Source organism: Callospermophilus lateralis, chromosome 4 (assembly GCF_048772815.1).
Source record: "Callospermophilus lateralis isolate mCalLat2 chromosome 4, mCalLat2.hap1, whole genome shotgun sequence".
In the NCBI taxonomy this organism is placed as follows: Eukaryota; Metazoa; Chordata; class Mammalia; order Rodentia; family Sciuridae; genus Callospermophilus; species Callospermophilus lateralis.
The window spans coordinates 131,368,610-131,392,986 of NC_135308.1; the positions used below are offsets into that span (position 1 = coordinate 131,368,610).

Sequence of the window (24,377 nt, forward strand, 5' to 3'; positions counted from 1 at the left end):
AGTCTGTCCCTTTTTCCAGGCGAAATATCTTCAAGCACCTAACAATTGCTAAGTGAAGATAAAATCAAACTCAGCTCTTGTGAGTAGTTTAGGGAGATATGGAAGCATAAGAAAATCTCTATACTGGGTGAAATTACATTACATTTGGAAGACAAAAAGGTACATAAATTGACACTGAGGAAAACAACAGTAAGAAGTTAAGACTTGTATTTTAAGTGATGAGGCTAAGAGTACAAGAATATGAAAGGTGAGGGAGGGAGATTAGAATTCATGCTTTTAAGACATGATAGGTTCAATAATTTATTTTCCAGATTAGTGTATTATTGTTTTTCTAATACAATATTTAAATAATACAAGGTGATTGCTAAAAATATGAAATGAAATTTTCCAGGGAAGATAATGTCATTGCTAACAAACACTGAGTGATTCTCATTTTCCATCAAGTTTGTGAAAACTGCTCTAGGTGAATGGAAGCCATGAAAAAATTATTATTTTGTTAAAGCTTAATTAAGAAATAATTAAGATCTCATAATATTCACCTGCATTAAGTGTACAGTGTCATGATCTTATTATATTTAGAGTTTTGTAATCATAAGACTACAACTTTGGAACATTTCCATTACCCCCAAATAATTCCCTTGTGTCCATTTTATTTACTTCACACATGCCCATCTCCAGCCACACCCAGTCATTCATCTATTTTTTGTCTTAATGCTCTCTCTTTTCTGGATACTTCATTAACATGGAATCGTACAATATGAGATCTTTTGTGGCTGTTTTCTTTCACTTAGCATGATGCTTTCTGTTTTATTTCTCTGTATACCAATCATTTGCTACTTGTTATTTCTGAATAGCATTTACTTGCACAGATACACAATATTTTGTTTTTCTTTTACCAGTTGAGGTATTTTTGTGCTGTTTCCATTTATTGTCTGTTATAAATAATGCTGCTATGAACATTTGTGAACAGGCTGTATGTGGACATATGCTTTTGTTTCTCTTGATTAGGTCTCTAGAAGTGGAGATTTATGCTTGTTTTCTTTTTTAAAGAAACTGCCAAGTTATTATTGACCATGGTTATATCATATCATATGCCAATTAGTAATGCACTGAAGTCCTAGATTCTCTACAACATCACTAACACTTGGTATTTCCTTTTGATTATAAATATTCTAGTGGGTGTGCTATGCAATCTCATTGTAGTTCCAATTTGAAATTTCTAATTAATATAGGTGTTGAGAATATTTTATGAGCTTATTGACATCCAGTTACTATCATTGGTAAAATGTATATCCAAATTGTTTACCCATTTTTAATTGGATTGTCTTCTTTTTATTGACTTGTGGGAATTCTTTATCAATTATGAATACAAGTCCTCATTCAGATTTATGATGAGAAAATATTTTCTAGTTGTACTTATATTTTCATGCTCTTAATGTGTTTTAAAGTATACATATATTTTTTAATTTGATGAAGCCTATCTTGCCAGTTTTTTTATTGACTATGCTTTCAGTGCCACATCTAAGAAAATTTTGTGTAATCCAAGGTCTCAAAGATTTTTCTCCTATTTTTCTTCTATAGTATGTATAATATCATTCCTGTATTTAGGGTATTTATTAATCATTTTTAAGATTGTTTTGGTTATTCTGGGTCCTTTGCCTTTTCATACACATTTCTATATCAACATATCCTTTCCTGAAAAAAAAAAAAAAAAAAAAAAAAAAGCCTGCTGACGTGTGCAAGTTCCCCTAGGCGTGATCCCCAGCACTGAAATCAATCAATCAATCAATCTAGTTCTCCAAAACATGAACACACATTTTCTCTCCATCTTTCTAGATCTTTTAAATTTCTCTTAATAATGTCCTCTAGCTTTTACTGTGCAAATCTTACACATATTTCATTATATTTGTTCTTAAATAGTTTATTATTTTTAATGACATTATGGATTGAACTGTTTTCTTAAGTTTATTTTTTGAGTGTTCTTTTGTACTTTATGGAAATATAATCATTTTTTTTATTCATCTATTATCCTTGACCACACACAACTCATTTATTAGTTATAGTGAGTTTTCTTTGTGAACTTGCAAGAATTTTAAGAAAGGGAGTATTATAATCAGATTTGCATTTTAAATAGATAATTCTGAAGCTATGAGGAGCGTGCATCTGAAGGAGAAAACACTACAAGAAAGGAGATAACTTTTCTACAGTGTCAGAACAGTTACTGACATCCAGAATCCAAGCTGGAATATATAAAAAAACAATGAGTCTATCAGAAAATAATATAAGAAAGAGAATATTTATTTTTTTCACAGAAATGGGTATGTTTATTCTAAGAAAATTATTTTAAGTGTCTTCAATTAATTACATTTATTGTACTTATTGAAGCTCATGAACTTCCGCTTCCAGCAGTGGCAGACTGTGAAATGTGGCTAAGGTCTACTGAGGAGGACAAGTAGAAGAGTTGGGCACTTTAAAAAATAATAATAATTCTCTTGTGAACTAAGCAAACACATAGTGGAGGTTGAGAGTTTGGGATCTAGGGAAAAGGATAAACTCAGGCATTTAGCACTGGTTTTTCCTTTCAGAGAAGCTGGCTCTGCACATTGGCAGCTTCGTGGGGCTAAAAAAGTAGGAATAGGGATTAGGTTCTGACAAGATGCAGTGGGCCTAATTAATCCTCCTCATTTGGAATTGAGACTCCTAAGGACTGTACCATAGAGGTCACAATAGCTGGAGGGTGGGTCTTCCCAGAAGTTATTTGGATTGAAAGTAATTGAGGATTAATACTTTCCCAGGCAACTGACCTAAACAAATAACTTTCTCTATGGAAGAAAATAATAATGTCCTAGAACTAAAGTGACTTCTGTTAACAAATGTGCAAATAAAATGACTGCCACAAAGTCAAAAATAACCATGCACAAGAGATGAGAAGACAGTAAGATTAAACAATACACAAGTAGATTAAAACAGAGTATAAGAGCTCCAGGTATTGAAGTTATTTGAAAGAATTAAAATAGCTCTGTTGACAGGGCTCAAGGTGATAAAAGACAAAATTACAAAGCAAAAAAAAAAAAAAAACAAATGGAAGTTGTAAAATTTAAAAGGATAACGATCACAACAAAGAACCAGATGTGTTCAATAACAGATTTGGTGCAGCAGACGAAATTAGTGAACCAAAAGGTAAATCTGAAAATAAAACTCTAAATTAATCATGTAGAGAAAAATGGATAGAAAATACAGAAGAAAGGGGAAGATGAAAAGAAGACAAAATGGAAGAACTAGAGTATGTTTTTTTGCATTCCAGCATGAGATGAAAGACAGAATGTGACAGCAGCAATATTTAAAGAAATGACTAAATATTTTCCCAAACTAATAAAAGACATGGAGTCAGAATGTCAATAATTCCTATGATCACTAAGGAGGAGAAATATGCAGTTTAGATACATCAAATTTACTTCTAAAAATAATCTTTAAAGCAGCCAAAAAGAAAAACAAAATGACAGTTTACCCTTAAAGAGGCAACAATTAAATTGACAATTTCCTTCTAACACTAAAAGTCAGAATAAAATGATGTGCTGAATGTCAAAAGAAAAAATACTGTTCACTTAAATTCAAAATCCAGTGCAAACATCCTTTAGGAATAAATGTGAAATAAAGATATTTTCTGAAAAATCTTAAGCGGAGAAAATTATTTATCTACAGACCTCTGCTAAAGAAAATATTGGCAGCTGTTTCTCAGTTGAAAGAAATAATGACACTGCTGGAAGACTTGAGATCCAAAAAGAATGATTAGTAATGTAGATGATAAATGTGTGAATGAATCTAAAGGAATACATACTACAAAAAAGCCAAAGTATTCACATATTCCACATAGGAAAATACATATTAAGAATTATACTCCGGGGCTGGGGATGTGGCTCAAGTGGTAGCATGCTTGCCTGGCATGCGTGTGGCCCGGGTTCAATCCTCAGCACCACATACAAACAAAGATGTTGTGTCCGCCGAAAACTAAAAAACAAATATTAAAAAAATTCTCTCTCTCTCTCTCTCTCTCTCTCTCTCTCTCTCTCTCTCTCTCTCTTTTAAAAAAGAAAAAAAAAAAAAAAGAATTATACTCCGTGCCTAGCATGGTGGTAGTGGTGTATGCTTATAATCCCAGCAGCTTGGGAGGCTGAGGCAGGAGGATCACAAGTTCAAAGCCAACCTCAGCAAAAGTGAGATGCTAAGCAACTCAGTTAGACCCTATCTCTATATAAAATACAAATTAGGGCTGGGTGTGTGGCTCAGTGGTCAAGTGCCCCTGAGTTCAATCTCCAGTACCGCCCCCCCCCAAAAAAAAACAAAAGAATTATACTTTGTGAAGATGCACATTGCAATTTTTAGGTTAACTATTGAAATAGTAGGAGTATAAAACTCTCAGAGTAATACAGGGAAAAGTGGAACTATGAAAACATATTTAATCAACTCAAAGAAAGCATAAACAAGTACTAAAAGGAATACAGGACAGGAAAATAGAAAAAAACGTTAGAAATATAAGTTAAGTCCAAGTAAACAAGATTGTCAGACCACATAGGACTACAATCCAGAAATTATTTGCTATTTGTAGAAAATATATTTAAGAACACAGACTTGTTGAAAGTATATGCATAAAATATTATGCAATGCAAACACTAATAAAAAACAAATTTGCCATAATATGATCACTACAGGTATGTAAATATAAGAGAATATACCTGTCAATGAAGGCAAAGGACACTTCATAATGATAGAAGATTCAATTGTCCATGAAATTATAAAAATGATGTCCCTGAATGAACAAAGAGCAGCCCCAAAACATATGCCAAAAATAAATTTTAAAAAATTGCAAGATCTAGAAAATATACAATCATAGTGGGTGACACTAAAACTTGTGATTATACAAACAAAAATCTCATTTAAAACAGCAAAAGAAGTTATACTTTTAGAAAATTAATTAAATTTACTGAAGAAGGCTACTAAAAGTTGTGATTTTAGAAGTCACATTTTTTCTGTACAAAGATACTGATTAGTTCGCTTTAGCCCAAGCAGCATAATCTTCTACTGAATATTTGTCCAGATTGAATATAGTTCAGAGGGCTGTATTCTGATGGCAGAATGGATCAAACAATTGGCTAACAAAATTTTCTAAATGATGTTTTTAATTTTACTTGTTTTCTACAGGTAAAATTAACAAACATCAAATAATCATGTTATTTGGGACTGATTTTATCTCCTTTGTGTTAGGAATAGATGATTAGGTAAATATTTATTATGAAAAACTTGAAAATAAATTTATTATTTTTAAAAACTAGCTCAATTAAATGATTATAAATTACCAACATATAAGTGTATCTTATAAAGTTTTACAAGAATAGATAGAAATTTTGATCCACAATATTACACATCTGAATGAAGTAGATTACCTAAAAGTGGACATAAAAAGAAAGCATTATAGGTAAGAATAACCCAGGAAAATTAGCTTACTTGTGTTACAAGGTAGGATCAAATTCTAATCACATACATTCCTGAACAATTCTTCTTATTAACATGAAGGTTAACATAGGCTTAGAGGGTAAAGGAACTCTTCAAGCAGAAATCTTGTCTTGGCAAATACCATAGGAATATTAATAACGGTCATTCTTTATACCTGCCTTTGAAGGTATAACAGGTTTTACCTGAGGCCACTTGTCTTCCAAAGGGGAGAGAAGAAGGGACCAGACCCAGAGCAAGAAAACTGACCTTCTAACCACAGCACATATTCCAAGTTCCAAGGTTAAGGATCTCACCTTTTTAGAAGGCAAAAATGATTTTAAATTTTCATTATTGGAGAAATTTGTCTTAATTCAAGGTCCAAGGAAGAAATTATCAATCATTCAAAATCTTCTCAATAAATTCTATCACATTTGGAAGATATTAATAGATCTTTAAAGCCTAAGTTAAAGGATAGTTTAAAAAATCAAGCTGTATGTACCTTTGGTCTATTAATCTTCACTTAAATTAACTAAATTTTATGACAATTGACTAATTGGACAACAAATATTAAGGGTCCACTAAGGGCCAAGCAGCAAAAGCTAGTAGAGGGTCACTCTTTTGTAAACAACCTGTGACTAAATTGCAGAGATCAATGCAAAAATTTACACTATAATTAGTTATGGAATGAGAGTCATGTTTACAAAGAAGATAACCACAATCATAATTCAAACCCTTTTTTCACAAACTGGGACACTGTGATAGATCATAGTTGCTATACAGCCTTAAGTCATAAAACCCTCAAGAGAATCATTCAGGAATAATAGTGTGAATTTTGATGTCCCTGTTATTTAATTTAGAATTTCTTCAAAGATGAAGAGAAAGAGAGAGAGAGAGATTGAGAGAAAGATAGAGAATCCTATGCTTGCTAACATTAAGAACATCATATTAGACTATAAATTTTAGTAGAAAAATAAATTCAGGATAGAAATTCATCTTAACAATATTAATGGCTATTGTTGTCTTTTTCCCTGAGATAATGAAAAAGAGCAATCAAAAAACACAAACAAAAGAAAAGAGAGCGAGAGAGAGAAGTTGAAGGAGGAAAGGAGAGAGAAAAAAAGGAGGAGGAACAGAAAATGAAGAAAAAGAAAGAAAGAAAGAAAATCAGAAATTAAAGCATAAATTACTTCAAAGAGAAAACCTAATAAAAACATTCTGTCTTTATTTTTGCCCTTCCACAAAATGAATATCAGATAGATCTAGGAAATAGTGGCAACAGAAATATAAGCCATGTAACTACTAATACCATTTTTTAAATGAAAACTGGCTTAATTTAGGAAATAAATTTCATAGTCAAAGTGCATTAAAAAATGTAAAAAGAAATAGAATTTGAGTCCAAAAATGTTGGGCTAATATCCTGTATTAAAAGTCATTTACATTCTGATCCCCATTGCTCAGACTAAAATATTCAAAATTCCAGTACCATCTCTTGATATAAACTCCCCCTTTATTCTAAAACGATATTGAGATACAATGTTAATGCCAGTCTTGTAGATGGAAGGACTTCAGTGTTGAAGACACCTTGGCCAATGAGGCTCCATAAATTGTATTTGTTTTCTTGTTTTACCAAGATTTTTTATTATATGCTAACTTTTTTCTTTGACTGAATGACTTACCAATTAATAAACAAAGAGTAAATATCTGGAGAATGTGTTCAACAATTAAAAGAGTGATCTTTGTTTTTATCTATTTAGTGTTTTTTTTTTGGAACATCAATGAAATGCAGATACTGTTATAGGCAATGCAGCTGTCAAACTGAAAAGAAACACTGGGCTTCACATAATATAGGAACCACTGTAGGGAAAAAAGAAAACTAAGGAAGTCAGAGAAATAAATCAAATAGTTTTATATGGTTGCAAATTCTACAGATTAAAAAAAAATCAGAAGAGGGATTGGGTGTGATAGGGAGGGAATTGCTACAATTTTATAATTTTAAATAGGGTGATATACATGGTCCCCCTGAGAGGATGATGTCTGAGTAAAGACCTGAGGGAGTTAAGAGAGAAAGTTTATGGTTATATAGAGGACAACTTTTTTTCAAGCACAGAAATAGCCAGTGCAATGTCCCTAAGGCAGTATAATGTCTGACATGTTGATTGGTCATGTAGAATGAATGAGGTGGAAAATTGCAGATGATTTCAGATAGGAAAGGGGAAGGTACAAATGTCAATGTTATAATCCCAGCTTCATCTAAAGACCTGAGCTTTGAGATTGAAGTGGGAAAATATTTCAGGGACTTAAGCAGATATGAGACAAAATTTGACTTATTTTTATTTCCCTGAATTAGAATGATAGTGTAGAAGGACAAAAGCAAAACAGTTGAGAAAATCCCATATGATTCAGGTAAGAGATGGTGACCTACTGGTATGGAGTCGTAGAGACGGTTATACTGGTTCAGTTTTATATACTCTTGGAAGATCAAACTGAGAGACTTTGCTTCTAGATTGAATACAGAATATGAAAAAAAGTAAAACACTGAGTTTCTTCCTAAGCCAATGAGGTTGACATTGCTAGTAATTGAGATGTAGACAACTAAGATCATGAACTTGGTTTTGAACAAACATGTTAAATTTCTACATTTAATAATAAGAAAAATCTGAAAGTCAGGGGAAATGTCTGCATTAGAGATAAAAATTCTGGAGTCATCCACATTAAATGATATTTAATTCCAGAAGAGAGAGAAGATTATCAGCAATGTCAGCAGAGGCAGAAAGAGGAAGACCACGGGAACTGTACCTGGAAATAAATGATCCTTGATATGACAAGAAGATGAGAAGTTACCATCAATGAATATGGAGGCGTGAGCAGAAAGGCAGAAGAAAAGACAGGCAAGAGAGTTGTCCCTCAGCCAATTGAAGAAAGTATGTCAAGAAAGAGAGACTCACTGTGTCTAACACTGCTGATAAATTAAGCAGAAATGAAGACTGAAAATTGTCCTTTGTTCTTAGCAACACAGAGATTGGTGACCATATTCACAAGAGCAGTTTAGATGAAGTGAATGGAGTGAATGCCTGGCTAGAATAGATTCAAGAGTAACTGGGAAGAGAGAAATGATAAATAGAAAGTTTAGGCAATTTTTACACAATCTATTGCTATAAGATAAAAGATAAAATGGGATAGTTAGTAGCTTGGTACAGTGGGAGTGTTAATAGATTTTTTAAAAATATGAGATAAATATAGGAACATATTTTAATGCTGCTGGTTATAGTCTAGTAGAGATGGAAACATTCATGATGCAAAAAGAATAATTCAAAGGTTTTGTCCTGGAAAAGCAAGAGGCAATGGGACCCAGAACTCAGGGAGAAAGCTGGTCTTTTCCCAGAACATAGACAGTTCATCACAGTGGAGAATAAGAGATAATAAAATCACCAAAAAACAAAACAAAACACACAAACCTGTCTGTTGTAAAAATAATTCACAAATAAATTTGATATTCAGTAGAATTGGGGCAGTACCTTCTTGCCTCTACATATTTCTAGGAGCCATAATTTGAACCAAATCTTAAGACAAAAAAAAAAACAAACCCAGAGATATTAGCCACACTATAAGAATAGAGTCTGACACAAAGCAGACCCAGAAATGACTGTTTAATAAATAGTAATTGTTTATTAAATGTTTATAACTAAATTAATAAAGTTAAAAGTATACCTTTATAATAACTTAAAATTTGCAAAATCATGCAACAGATTAGAGGGAACTAGAATTTCATGTTTTATCCAATCAATAAATGGGCAAAGGAACTGAACAGACATTTCACAGAAGAACAAATACAATCGATCAATATCTCTGGCAATTAAGAGAAATGCAAATAAATCTACACAGATAGATTCTATCTCACTCCAGTCAGAATAGCAATCATCAAGAATACAAGCAACAATAATATTGTAAAGGATATGGGGAAAAAAGTACACTCATACATTGCTTGGTGTGACTGCAACCACTCTGGAAAGCAGTATGGAGATTCTTAAAAACCTAGGAATGGAACCACCATTTGACACAGTCACCCCATTCCTAGGGTTATACCCATAGGACTTAAAATCAGTATACTACAGTTACACAGACACATCAATGTTTATAGCAGCTCAATTCACAATAGCTAAACTGTGGAACCAACCAAGGTGCCCTTCAGCAGATGAATGGATAAAGAAACTGTGGTATATATGCACAATGGAATATTACTCAGCCTTAAATAAGAATGAGATTATGACATTTGCCTGTAAATGAATGGAACTGAAGAATAATATGCTAAGCAAACTAAGCCAATCCCAAAGAACCAATAGTGAATGTTTTCTCTGATATGCAGAGGATAATTCACAATAAGGTGGGGGTAGGGAGAATAAAGGGGAGTGAAAGGATGGGAGGGGGCATGGAAGTAGGAATGATAGTAGAATGTATCAGACATTATTACCCTATGTGCATATATGATTACATGACCTGTGTAAATTTACATTATGTACAACCAGACAAATGAAAAGTTATACTCTGTTTATATATGATGAGTCAAAATGCATTCTATTGTTATGTATAACTAATTAGAACAAATAAAAAATACTAAAACAATAGAATTCCATGTTTTATACAAAAGTAATTATCTTAGAAATTCAATGATTTTGCAGTGTCATAAGTTAGTAAAGTTAAAACTGAATCTAGGTACTATGTATTCTAGTTAATACTTTTTCATGTAACTCATACTCTCTTGCTTATGTAATTAATTGTCTATAAAGTATGCTCAGTACAAAAAAGACAAATTCATAGTGGCATATATATCAGAATTTGAGACCCTTGAATAATTACATGCAGTACATTTATGTTAACTCTGATAAGCATTTAACGTCTCCTTTGTAATAAATTTGTTTATCTTACTAGAATTCATAAGTTGTCTTGAGAAACGCTGTCAATAGCTCAGGTTTCCTAAAGTCCTAAAGGGTTCCAGATAATTTTTTTTTCTTTTTCTTTCTTTTTTTTTTTTTTTTTTTTTTTTTTGGTATGGGGGATTGACCAAAGACACTCAACCATTGAAAAACCTCACCAACCTTTTTTTTTTCCTTATTTTTTATTTTAAGACAGGGTCTCACTAAGTTGCTTTTGGCCTTGATATGTTGCTGAGGCTGGCCTTGAACTTGTAATTTTTCTACCTCAGTCTCCTGAGCCACTGAGGTTACAGGTATGCACCACCAAGCCTGGTCCAGAGAAGACTACTACTTCTTTTAATCAAGATGAACATCATGAGGTAAAAGAGATGACTCAGCAAAAACAAAAGCATGCCTTTAATAGAATCATCATAAACACCACCTACTAACTATGTTGTGTTGAACAAGTTACTTTTTATCTCTGTGACTTGTTTTTATCATCTGTGCCCTGGAAATAATAGAAACAACCTCATTGGACTTGCTTTGATTAAATTGAGGTGATGCCTCTAACCAATTTCCTAAGTGATCTAGAATCAGTTCTGATTCCCTCAGGTAAAGAAATAAGGGGGGAGAAATGAATTACAGTAGAGGGGGTAGAGAGAGAAGAGGGGAGGGGAGGGGGGAGGGGGGATAGTAGAGGATAGGAAAGGCAGCAGAATACAACAGACACCAGAATGGCAATATGTAAATCAATGGTTCTGCAACTGATGTGATTCTGCAATCTGTATATGGGGTAAAAATGGGAGCTCATATCCCACTTGAATCAAAGTGTGAAATATGATATATCAAGAACTATGTAATGTTTTGAACAACCTACAATAAAAATTAATTTAAAAAAAAAAAAAGAAATGAGTCCCAAATAAAATTTCAGACAGATACCTTATCTTTTCTACTATGCTTATGAAATAAATCATTTGTCCTTTTGTTTTGGAATTTAAAAGTCTATCCTAATGATTTCAGAGTTCTAGTTCGATTACAAGATAGTGAAATCTACCAAGCTCTGAGTTCCTAGCTCACCTAAACTCATCCTTCCACCCCTGGCCTGATACACATACATTCAATTCAGGTTTGCTTCAAGTTCTGATGTCTGCATTTACATGATGGTCACTCTTTACTCTGATAACCCCCACTCACAACTGTTTCTGACTCCTCCGGACTCAGTTTCAGAGAAAGGGAAGCTGGGGGAGAAAACTACAATGATATGTGGCTGACGCACGTGTCACCCTTGGTCTTGGTTTTCTGGATGGCAGAGGTTTAATCAATGACCTTCCTCCTGGGTGTATTGGTAACTTACACAGAGAACCTATCTATAGGTTGTTCCCAGGTTCACTTGACTTATTCTCATTCTCATCTCCAGAATTAGTCCTCGACTCTGCTAATCCTGATTCCCCATATGGGAAACTAGGCATCGGACAATATACTTGCTTCTGAGTTTAAGATGGCCTTAAGAAAGTCTCCTTTTTGATCTTTAAAAATTGCCAATATTTATTTTGACATTGGAGGACTTGAAGCTTGACTGCCATGAACTCTTCAGTCTGCTGTAGAGGTAGGAGAATCTTCAGTCACTGCTACTGCTATTAGTCTTCAGACTCTGTATCCTTCAACCTCAGGAGGAAACATCAAACTCTAAATGGTTGCCCTGAAGCCACTTTCACATGGCTTAGTAGAATGGAAATCAACCCATGCCCTATAGATGGTGTAGCTCTCCAAGAGCTTTCCAAATTAATTCTGTCCCTATTGTAGCTTCTCCATCTCAGTCTTAAGATGGTGTTTGATATAATGCTAGATTTACTAGTTGGACTATGTTTAAGTATAGCCTGAAAATGAGGCTGTGCACCTCACTGATTTAGTTTTACCTCAAACACAGAGAAATGCTCCCATTTTAACATCTAGATGAATACATAAACATTGGTTGGCATAGTGAGAGTGTTCAGATATGATTAGTCTTAGCTTTACTATTTAACATTTAAGGATTAGCTAGATGAGGAGTTTCCCACAGGAAAGAATTCAGAGTAAAAAGTTGGAATGATTTAAGAACCACAACAGGGGGGTGTCATGAGAGTTAAAAAGATAGGGATTTTTTTTTCTTTTTCTTTTTTTTTTTAGTAGAAAGGAGTAATTGTTGTGTCAAATTAAACCTACTGCAATTATCCATTGGTCATTGGTGATGGTAAACATTTTGAAAAGGATATGAGAGACTTCCCAATCTGGAAGTGGAGAATTTGGAAAACATTTAGAAGAAATGTTTTTTTTTTAAATAAAGTTTTTTTTAAAATAAAAAAGATAAATTGAAAAACTTCCAAAATCTGATAAAGATTGAGGAGAGCATGGGCTTTTGTCACTCTCAATATGTGCTAATACTCATTATTACCAATAAAATTGTACAGTTAAGGTTGGCTAGAAATAATGATGATAAAATATGGTAATAACAACTATAACAATAGTTACATTTAGCATTTATCCAGCATATGCTATCTATATTATCTGTGAGACATTGAACTGATCATTGGATATTTTCTAACTCATTTATTTCTCATAATGTTCCTATGAGGCAGTTTCTATCACTATTTGAATCAAATATTTAATCAAGGTTATTGAGCTGCAAGTAGCAAGCCAGAGAGAGACTCAGGCTCTTTGCCTAAAGAGTAAAACTTTAACGTAGAATCTGTCACTCTTTGTCAATTTCACCTAAATAGTTTGCATTTTAAAATATGAAAAGATAAACATATTCCTCTCCTCAAGCAGCCTCCTTTAAACCCTCATCAAAGTATACATGGGCACATCTCAACTTACATTTAAAATAGTTTTTGAAACATTAATTTTTTAAAAATTTTTTAGTTGTAGATGGACACAATACCTTTATTTATTTATTTTTATGTGGTGCTGAGGATAGAACCCAGTGCCTCACCTGTACTAGGCAAGTGCTCTACCACTGAGCCACAACCCCAGCCCAACACACACACACACACACACACACACACACACACATTCTTGCATCCAATCCTAAGAGTAGACAGTATCCCCTCTTTCCAATTAAGGAAATTAGAGTTTCCAGAAATTCAAAGAACTTACCACTGATTTCTCAGCCAACAAGTAAAAGAACTCCATTGCAAATACCCATCTTCTAACTCAAGTCCAAAGCCTTGAGCCATTCTGTAGATTATTAGTCCCTGCTTCTTTCTCTTCAATATCCCTTATATTTCTATTTTGTTTTCTAGCTCCCTGGTTCAACTTCCTCTTTCAAACCTCCATTCTTTACAACAAAATTATTATCATCATAAGTTTTCCCTAACACAATAATGACTCAACAGTCTCTGGTTTCATCTGTGGTAGTTCCATTGCAAGAAGGTCCTGCTGCTTCACACCACCCTCCCTCCTCCCCCCACCCCCCACCCCCGTACCTATGTGTCTATACCCTTTAACATGGAATTTTGAATTGTTTTCCACACTATCTCTGGGCTTGGTCAGGGGGACTTGCTAAAAAGAACTCAAATAGAAGCTTAAAAAACACTTCCTTACTTCTTCTTTGCTCTTCCTCCTCTGCCTTGACCATATAAGAACCTGCCACACTAACTTATTGCTGGACTAAACACAAGGCATAGAGCTGAGTGGCCCTAATCAGGCCAGCCAAAACCATCCGGAAGCAGACAAAACGCAGATGACATAGAGCTGATAAAAGCCAACCTTGTGGTAGTCAGTGGCAGAAGTTAGCTCAGCCAAGATGAGCCAATTCAGGTTGATCAGCCAACTTCCACAAATCCATATTTTTATAAGTCACTGAGATTTTTGTGTTGTTTGTTACATAGTATTATTTAAACACCAGATAACTAATATGTGAATATTACATAATCCATCCAAAATCAAAACAACAGAATAATGTTTCTTCATAAAAATCTTATATGGTCACCAATTCATTCAAAATTTTACAGATTATCCTATATGCCAAATCCTATCCTTATCTCTCTCTCTACATATGAATAGCTCGCACTCTCATCCTGCTATAGAAAACCTCATTTTTATAGTACAACCTTCCATCAAGCAAATCTTTTGGTTATTTTCCCTATGTAGTTCCTATTTAGTCTTTAAAACAAAATAAGACTACTCATTCTTCTTTGTTCAGTTTGGGACCTCAAGCCTAGCCTCAAACATAGCATAGTTTGAATGTCAGTTCCCCTGTGTCCTTCAGCAAGTTTCTGTCTGCATAGCTTTACTTCCTTACATAGAATATTTGCTGATCTTTTCCAATATTAAAAAAAATACCTCTCTAATACCACTTCCCACATAAGCCTTCTGCAATTAATCATATCACTTTCATAGGCCAGATACTTTCAGTACTTCTATAATCTTCCAATTCACCTACATTTTTTAAGTAACTCTATTTTCTATGCTTTCTTGGAGTCACACTATGCTACTTTTCCCCATTCCTTTCTAATCAGGTGTAAACCATTCAGTCATACACAGGAGACCCTCAATATATACTAAACAAAGTGACAGAAAGAATTGTTAAAATTTTATATATGAAGATTTTGCAATAGGAAACACAGGCCCCTTATCTCTCCTATAAATATTTCTAACAAGTATGTTAATAACTGACAAATATTTGCTATTTTCAAAAGTGACTAAGTCATTTATTTTTTCAATATTCATGTAAATTATCATAACGCTTTATAATATATAGATGTAGGAATAAGTTAATCTTTTGATATTCTGGATAAAATAAATGCAAGCATTTAATGTTTAATGCTTTATAAATTAATTAAATATTACTTTTATCATTTTTTTGAATCATCATAAACCGCCCTGTGAGGTATTAGTATTAAGCCCTTTTTGTAGCATGGATATCAGAAGTCCTGACTCAGGTAGGTGACATGTGATAGAGGAACAATATAAACTAAACCTTTCTATTTCTAGTTTTATATGTGTTTCTATATCACAATGCATATATTTAGTTCCATTTTTACCTGAAAAGCCCTCACTATGGGCCTGGTACTCTTGAGGTGCCGAGGGTTATGGATGACTGAGATATGATCCTGTTCTCCAGGAATTTAGAGTTTAGGCTGAGAACAGGTACATAAGCAGATAATTTAATTAAATGTGATGAATGATAGGGGTAGGTAAGACAGGAATGAAATTGGGATTCAGAAAAATAATTCCTGGGGAAGATCAAATCTTAGCTAGGATGAGAAACTAGCTAAACAAAGGCACTGGGGAGGAACATCATAGACACAGAGATGAATATTCATGAAGGGAGAAGACTGGCACAGCCTGGAGTCTATGGGGTACTACAAACAGTACTCTTCAGCACACAATGTGTCATATTTACAAAAGGGGAGGGTTAAGAGATGGAGTAAAGAAGTTTAAGGCTAGGTCAGCATTGTGGTGGTGGCTCACACCTGTAATTCCAGCAGCTCCAGAGACTGAGGCAGGAGGCTCTGGAGTTCAAAGCCAGCCTCAGCAAAAGTGAGGTGCTAAGCAACTCAGTGAGATCCTGTCTCTAAATAAAACACAACATAAGCCTGGGATGTGGTTCAATGGTCGGTCAAGTCCCCCTGCATTCAATCCCTGGTACCGAAAGTAAATACATAAATAAGTAAAAAAAGAAAAAAGAGGTTCAAGGCCAGATGCTGAAGGAATAGCAAAGAATTGAGGGATGTGACAATTATTTAAGAGGTTAAGGAATCTCAGGTAAATGGGTAGGGAATTAGGGCAAAGACAGTGGAAAGTGGAAGGCACAGGATGGCAGAATTGGGGGCACATTGAACGTGAGGGTCTGTGAACCATTAAAATGTATCTGCACATTTAAAAGATGAATAATGGAGTGTATAGCTTAGAAACATTGGGCCTGGAGATGTGGAATGACCATTGCTCTTAAACACAGAGACATCCAAACACATAAAGAAACATTGAACACTGGCTACAAAACAACTTGCATGCTGAGGATTGTTAAAATTATTGGTGTCTTTCTTCATAAAGGAATAACAGGACAGGAAGTAACTTAAAGCAGAGCTCCAAATCACTAACATCAGCAAACATTTAACGGGCTATTTAAAAATTTTGTCTCTGCTTTCATTTCTGTTTGCTAAAATTGTTTTCTTTTTAATGCTACTCTACTAGATTTCAATTTTATATGTTTCTGCCTCAAACCCCAAATATATAGTAGTCATTTTTCCTTCAGTTAAGTGTAAACTATAATGCCACCGAACAGTTCAGGTGTATTGCTTGCAAAATATTATACAGCATTCAAAGGTACCAATGAATGAGGAATATTTCTTGATTACTTGCAGAAAATATATCCCTCATGGTACAAATTAGGTTACTAAATATTTTGGTGTTTTAAAAAGTGATAGGGTCATCACTGTCTTTAAGGACCTGTGGATTTCTAGGAATATTTATAGTAGTAGAATACAAATCAATGTTGAAAATTATGTGACAAAGTATATGTAAACTATATTGGAATCATAGCCATCTAAATATCAAAGCTAAAATCTCTAACGTACAATTCTAAAACTCATATACTCTGAGAACTATATTTTATCTGTACGTATATAGCAAACTTCATTAATGGCAAAACCAGATCTGTGCTAACATGAGACTATTTCTTGTGTCTATTTTTCCCATGAAGTAGAAATATTCAAAGGATTCTCTTCAGAAATAAGTGTATATAAATATGTTTTCCCATAACCCTTCTGGGGAAAATTTCATAATATACATTTATATACATGCAGAAATGAGGAAAATTCGGAACTCCAAAACACAACTTACAAGTAGTTTAAATAACAAAGTGTGTATTAATATAAAAAATCAAAAATTACATTATAGATGGCATTATAATCTAAATATTTAATTCAGCTGAGTAGATAGGATAGTTTTCATTCTTGTAATTTTGAGTAAACATTGAGTCACACAAGGTAGTTCTTTGTGAAAATATTTTTCAGTTTTTTTTCCTTTTTTCCCCCCAAAGCATCCTGTCTTAATACTTCATTTTTATAACAAACTTATGAAATCGTCACATTTTTTATGAAAGGGGCAAAAATTTAAAAACTCAAATTATTCTTAGAATCCCAACAGGGTTGGGACTGAAGTCAAAAAATTAGGTTTATGGGGCTGAAGTTGTAGCTCAATGATAGAGCGCTTGCCTTGTATGTGTGAGGCACTGTGTTCTATTCCCAGCACCACATATAAATAAGCAAATAAAATAAAGGTCCATCAACAACTAAATTTTTTTTTAAATTTAGGCTTAAGTAAAATATAGAAAGACAAAGGCAGGAAGGATATATGCTGAATCTTACAAATGAGATTGAATTATTGACTTCCAAGAGAGTGTGGGGGAAATGGGAATACTCTACAGAATTTATGCAATTTGACTAAAAATGTTAGTTGATTGCTACCCCAGTACATATTGAAGTTATATTGAACTTGTGCCAAATATACAATTGTAGGTTTCTTTAATGAAACACTGTATCCAAAAGACAAATGACTACCATTTTATCCTTGACACAGAAGATGAAGAATAGTGTGATTGGTAACAGGACCCCACTTTAACAATAACAATATCCAATTCAAAACTCCTAGAGTTAGGAGCATGATGCTGATAGTTCTAGAAATTCCCTTATAAAGAACAATTGCAAAGACTAAAATTTGTACCTTGAAAATTTCATTCTTGGAGAAGGTTGGATAATTGCCTTTTGAAACAAATTAATACATTCTGTGTGATTAAATAAACCAGTCTTTTCAACAGGTGAGAGTTATTTGAAACATTACTTCATCTCAACACACACACACAAAAAAATGAACCGAAAATGTTAAGGACTGAAAAAGGAGTTATTCACATGGGTCTTAGTTATTCCAAGTATGGTGAGACAGAGGGGTTTTGGTATCCTTTCTAATCTGAGAGTCATAAATATCTCAATATAACACTGCAAGTTACTAATATAGCAGGGTTTAGAAATTAATCAACTTTAATTGTATAGTTTTCAATATTTCTGAAAAGACATGTGCTAGTATCATAAATTCATGGAGAACAGTCAACTCTTTAATGTTCACTATATTGTCTTTTAAGTAGAAGGCAAATCAAACATGTAATTGGAAAAAAATTGTAGTGGTGGTGACTATTAAAAATCTGAACGACATCCTATTTTTCCTCATACCTAAAAGAAGCAAAATTATACAATTCTTCAGTAAATAAATTGACCCTTATCATTAACTCTGCATATAGATAAGTTTTCAACCACCAAAATTTCTTAGTTTTTTTCTATAAAATAAAAAGACTGACAGAAACATATTTAAAAATAACAATGTAACAATATTAAATTTGTGTAAATAATGAATTTTGTCTTTTCTCAATTTTCAAAATCTTTTTAAAATAAGAAAAAAGTAGTTGAAGTTTTCTGTTGTTGTTGTTGTTGTTGTTTGTTTTGGTGGGAGTAGAGATCAAGCCCAGCCTTGTGCATGTTAGACCAGCACTCTACCATTGGGCTTCAGCCTCAACCCCCCAGTTGAAGATTTTTTTGAAAGGAAAAGGCAATATATCAATAATTCTAATACAGCAGGTATTAGGCATTTTAAAAGAAAGACAGATAAAACAATAATTCAACAGTAGACTTGAAAAATACTACCAAGAAAGACCACATTACTAAAAATTAAAAATAGATATTTCTAAACATCACAATTGTGTTTAAAATGCAAGAAAGATAAAACTGTCTTCACGATCAGGCAATTAAAAACTAATCAACAAGTGGTTTTGTACCTCTACCAAAACAAACAGATAAGATTGTCAAGAAAGAGACCAGATGGGAACTCAAGTTTCACACATCCCCTCCTCATCAATATTCCATGATTTTGTTTGATGCAAGGTTTCATATAAATTAATTCTTTATTCTTAAATATTTCCTCCCCAAAAAATCATTTTATATATAATAAGTGGAAAAGTAAGAATAGGAATAAAGCAAATCTTTTAGAAACCCTATCCCATTTTCAATTCCAACAGGAAGGACAAATGGCACTATAAGCATACCTGTGGCAGGGCTGAATTTAGCTGTCTCTGGAGCGAGTCTCTGTCATAGATGACATCCTGAAGCCTTTGCTGAGCAAGTGAGAGGCTTTCCTGGGTCTCGCGGAGGGTGTCCAGCAGACGATCTCTTTCATCTAGCATATTCACCATCAGCTGCTCAAAATGGGAGTCTGAGTCCGAGCCACTGCTTTGGGACCCCCTTTGGCTCATTGGGGTGTCCTCATTAATCGTGGGCATCACTTCACACATCATTGCTTAAAGAAAGTAAAGGGGAATCTTGGTAAAGAAGTGATTCCAATAATGCCTCCTGGTTATCATCACACTATACTCTTGGCAGCTCATTAGCTTCACTACCTTTCCTTCCCCCTACTCATTGCCCCAACTCCAAACCAAGCTAAATGTTGTGCAGTCAGTGAAATAGGATCCATTCATTTCCTCCAATCCACATGCTTTTTTTTTTTTTTTTTTTTGGTGTGTGTGTGTGTGTGTGTGTGTGTGTGGTGCTGGGGATTGAACCCAGGGCCTTGTACATGCAAGGCAAGCTCTCTACCAACTGAGCTATATTCCTAGCCCCTACTTTCTCTTTCGCAATGTCCCACCAACAAAATACATCTTGGTTTCCCCTCTTCCTCTGTTTTCATTTTCTCGATTTATCCCACTCTAATTCAATTTACAGAAACATGTTATTTCAATTATATGTCATCACCTTTCACTTCCTGCAAGTTTACAAATCTTTTACAGTGAGTACCTCTATGTTATTTGTTATTATATTGTCAACAGAAAGCACAGTGTCTGGCACTTAATGAACAGAAAGTAATGATTTTTTGAATGACTTAGGTAATTGAGTGAATCAATATTCACCTTTCATTTAGAAAATCCAAAATATTTGAGTATTAATTTTATATAATGAGCAGCTTTTTCCTCATCTTTTCAACAGATGTTCTCACATCAACTACTTTAAATCTTTTTGACCTTACAACTTTCATTTTATTATTTTTATGTGCTTTCCTCCTGAATTCTTAACAGAAGTCTATGCTGAGCTAATAGGTGACACTGACTGTATTACACATAAACTTTATGAAATAGGCTGAGTGCATAAATCTGTTTTGATTATTATACTACTAATTACACTTAATATTCCTTTGTTTCCTGTTAGTTGCATTGTCTGGTTTCCACCCAAGCAATACAAACGAACACTTGCAAATATTCCACAAAACAGATGTGGTAAATTACATTAGCTAATATAGTAACATCACATCTCGGCTGATAATCACAAGCTCCCAGTCATGAAATAAATGAACTGTTTGAAATATTTTTAAATCATTTATTAATTTAATTTAAAATAGACCACACAGAAAAGGAAATGCAAAATTGTCCTATTCTGTTGCATCTTAAAAAATAAAAGTCATCACATTTTGTCTTTTATCCTCTATCATCTGTTTAAAAAAAAAGTCCAACTCATCTCAATTTCAGTTTTTGTACAAAGGCCAGGAGCTATTAATTAGAGGGCTTGGTTTTGCAGAAGGCTGATGTGGAGAAAGGCTGGTTTGGCTGTTGATCCTGGAGCATTCTTTGGTTTTATGATGCAAGGTTAATTTATTTTTCTGACTACATATTCATATGCTGGGGGAAAACATTTCTGGTGATATTCTCAAATAAAATATCAATATTTACAATTCAGTAGTTAATTACTTTTATATAATTCTTCATATGAATTGGGTTATTGATTAGAAGAGTTTGGTTATTTGTGAATGACTTAGGGACCACTGAGAACCAAGAGAATATTTTTAAAAAGGAAATCATTTTTGTGACCGATAACTTAGGTAAAATATTAAGAAATTGGCAAATTTTAGGATACTTCAAAATGCCTTAAAATTTTGCTCATTACTCAAAACACTGAGCTAAAATAAATACAGATTTTACATATAGAACAAATTTACAGTCGCTCACTCACTCACTCATACGTTTACTCCTTTAGTTAGCAACTTAATACAAAAAACACAAACAATTTGCATTTTCATCAATTTGATTTTCATTCAAAAACTATAACAAAGATGGAAAAAATTTTAACTGCTATAAACAATCTTTACATAATTGACAAGGAATTAGAAAACAAAATCAATAAAATTCTAACATGTGTGCTTATTTAGAACAATTAGTTCACATGCCATGTGTGAAATCAACACACTGTACAGTTGTGTCATTCTGAGAATCCTATGTTTAACGTTTAAGGTTGAAACAAAGTATGGGAAAAGAAATGATAGTACTGTGACAATTTGTGCCAAAACACTAATAGAGTTTAAATTTTAACCTTAGCATTCTTAAGTCATTATTTTATGTCGAATCCTTCTTAAAAGTAAACTATAAGCCCCTCTCCACTTTGGATTACTTAGAAAAACTTTAAATTTCAAGGGAAAATATAACTGTCGTGATTGCCCCCAGAACAATTTTCACCTGAATGTAATTTCCTAATTCTACACAACCTCTTGTGGTACCATGGGATATTAGACATTCATAGATTTTAGGTTCTTAGATCAGCATAAAAGGTAGTCTTTGATTTAGTCAGTCAAAAGATGTTATTATGAGAAGCTGCTGGGGGACTTAGAAAGTCTATCAAATCTACATGCAAAAGAATTTGATTCCATTCTACTCCTGAAACATGTAAACCAGAGCAAGTCACTTAATCTCTCAAAACTTCAGTTTTCTCTTCCATAAAGTAGCAATAATAATCTAAGCTTTTTTAAAAATCCTATTTTATGTATCCAATAGGTTACCTCACTGAAACAACGCAGGAAAATATATAAAGGGCTATTTACAAATCCAAATACTTATTTTCATTAAAAAATGACCAACATTCATCTTTGCAGAAATAATTTTTTACCTTTGTGACTCTTTTTGCTTCTAGGCCTAAAGGTTTAATTCTAGTGGATACTTTTGAACTCTTCAAATTCAATTTATAAAAATCAAAGTGTGCAAAAGTTATTTAGAAAATAAATGAATACATGTTGCTTTTTCTTTAGTTAACCTAAATATAAAGATCCAAAGTTTGTTTTTTTTTTTTAATCAAGAAGCAAAGAAAAAAAAGTCTACAAAAAATAAAGCCATTCTTATGAGCTAACTTAGTTATTGCATTAGAACTAGATTCTGTCTAATAACAATTGCAAAATATTTAAATAATCATTGAAATATAGTATACCATTTCTTAAATGTACTTTTTCAGTATTAAAAGCTATTAAAATCTGTACAAAATCTTTTGGAGAAAGGATGACATGTAAAACAACTTGCATGGCCCAAAAGATTATGGTCATTCAATGGCTTCTGTATTTCACTCAGATATTCCACTTTTAACTTTGACAGTCATTTTCAGTATCAAAAAAGTGCAAATACAGCTTATTTTCTGAAAACCCAGAAAGGGCATATATACAATATACTTGAATATTTGTTTTTTTCATCACTTTCTCTCTCCTTAAAGTCAACTTGATATATCAATTATATTAACCTCATCTAGATATTTATGACTTGATCATTAAATTACTGAACATTTCAAGACCTACTTAGAAATATTTAATTTTGTTGTGAAAGAAAAAATAATAATAAGCCTAGTTGGTTTAATTATCCCTGTGCTTAAATTTAGCTCGAATAATTTTATGCCAGGAAAACCAACTCCTATACTCTTAGTGCATAACCTTGACTGTCTTCTAAATCTCTGATTTCAAAATAAAAGTTTTGAATATCTGCTGGAGTTTTTACTCAAGGCATTTCAAAATTTGATGTGTTCCTTAGCAATATATGTCATCCAAGCAGTACCTAGTCAGATGCAAGAGTGTTCCAAAGGGTTTTTTTTCTCCCTGTGAATGAATAACTTTACTTAATTCATATCTCTAGGATTTAGATCCTACTACAGGCAAAGATAACATTATTCTCTATAGTGAGTTTCCTCTGCAAAAAAATTTAGTCTTAAGAACCATCCCTGCTCCACCTCCGTTAACCCACAAGAGTAATTCAGTAAGAGAAATGCTAGCCATTGTCTGATTACATTACATGAATATTCCTCCTTCTATTTAACTCTTTGAAATCCCCCATCCTCCCGGAGAAATATCATTATCATCTCTAATGGAAGCATTTTCACTTTCTTTGCCCCCTTGCCTTTACAGTGGCCAAAGAGCCAGCTCACCCCACACTGCTGGACAGTTATATTTCAGCCACACCCCCCACCGCCCTGAAGAAGTTGACTTCATGATTTCCACACTAAAAATTGTTCATCCTGCCCATCAGTGAGCGAGAACAAGCTGGGCAGGAGGCAGAGAAATCGGAGATGGAGAGAAGGGATAGAAAGCAAAAGCTACCTAACAGTAATCAGTAATCCACAAGGAGGAATTTGCATCTCATCTTCCCTGGGGGCGGGGTGGGGCTGGGGACGTGGTTAAAAATAAATAAATAAATAAATAAATCAAGCGAAGGGAAACCGTGGAACTCAAATACAGTTTCTGTACCTAATGTCTGTAATTTCGGGTCCTGCTTCTTCAATGGATCAATGACAACCGCAGTCTCCGGCTTGACGAGAGGGGAGGCTCACACCCAGCACTCCTGGACCATTTCCCTAGCAACCAGAGGAGAAAGGCAGCTTAGACACACGCGAGCCCCAGCACTCTCCCGGAACGTGCCCCGACTCGGTGGCGTGGCAGCAGCTCGGCATCTTCCCGCGGCTCCGTCAGCAGCCAAAAGGAGAAGCGTCCATCGGAAAAATGGCATATTACAAATTTTGCTTTGGGAAGCAGAGCTCGGTTCAGACCATTGTCAAAGAGAGGAGAGGGGGAGGCGGTTCTTAAAGCAGCAGCGGCCCCTTTGCTAGAGCAGCCGCAGCTTCCCCGCGTGCAGCTGGAGCCCTGGGGCGGGGAGCCCCGAAC

General features: G+C 33.9%; 1 protein-coding gene across 9 annotated transcripts in view; it reads right to left on the reverse strand.

Annotated features, from left to right (window-relative positions):
- The window catches only part of Ppfia2 (PPFI scaffold protein A2), a 448,465-nt gene extending 424,477 nt beyond the window's left edge, over positions 1–23,988 (reverse strand). For 8 of the 9 annotated variants that reach the window (XM_076853164.1, XM_076853162.1, XM_076853160.1 and 5 more), the window contains exon 1: positions 19,474–19,722. In XM_076853164.1, the coding sequence (XP_076709279.1) occupies positions 19,474–19,722 (249 nt within the window). Of the gene's footprint in view, positions 1–19,473; positions 19,725–23,963 lie in introns of those variants that run through there. The other variant, XM_076853182.1, reaches the window with a different exon arrangement.
- Between the last annotated feature and the right edge of the window lie 389 nt (positions 23,989–24,377).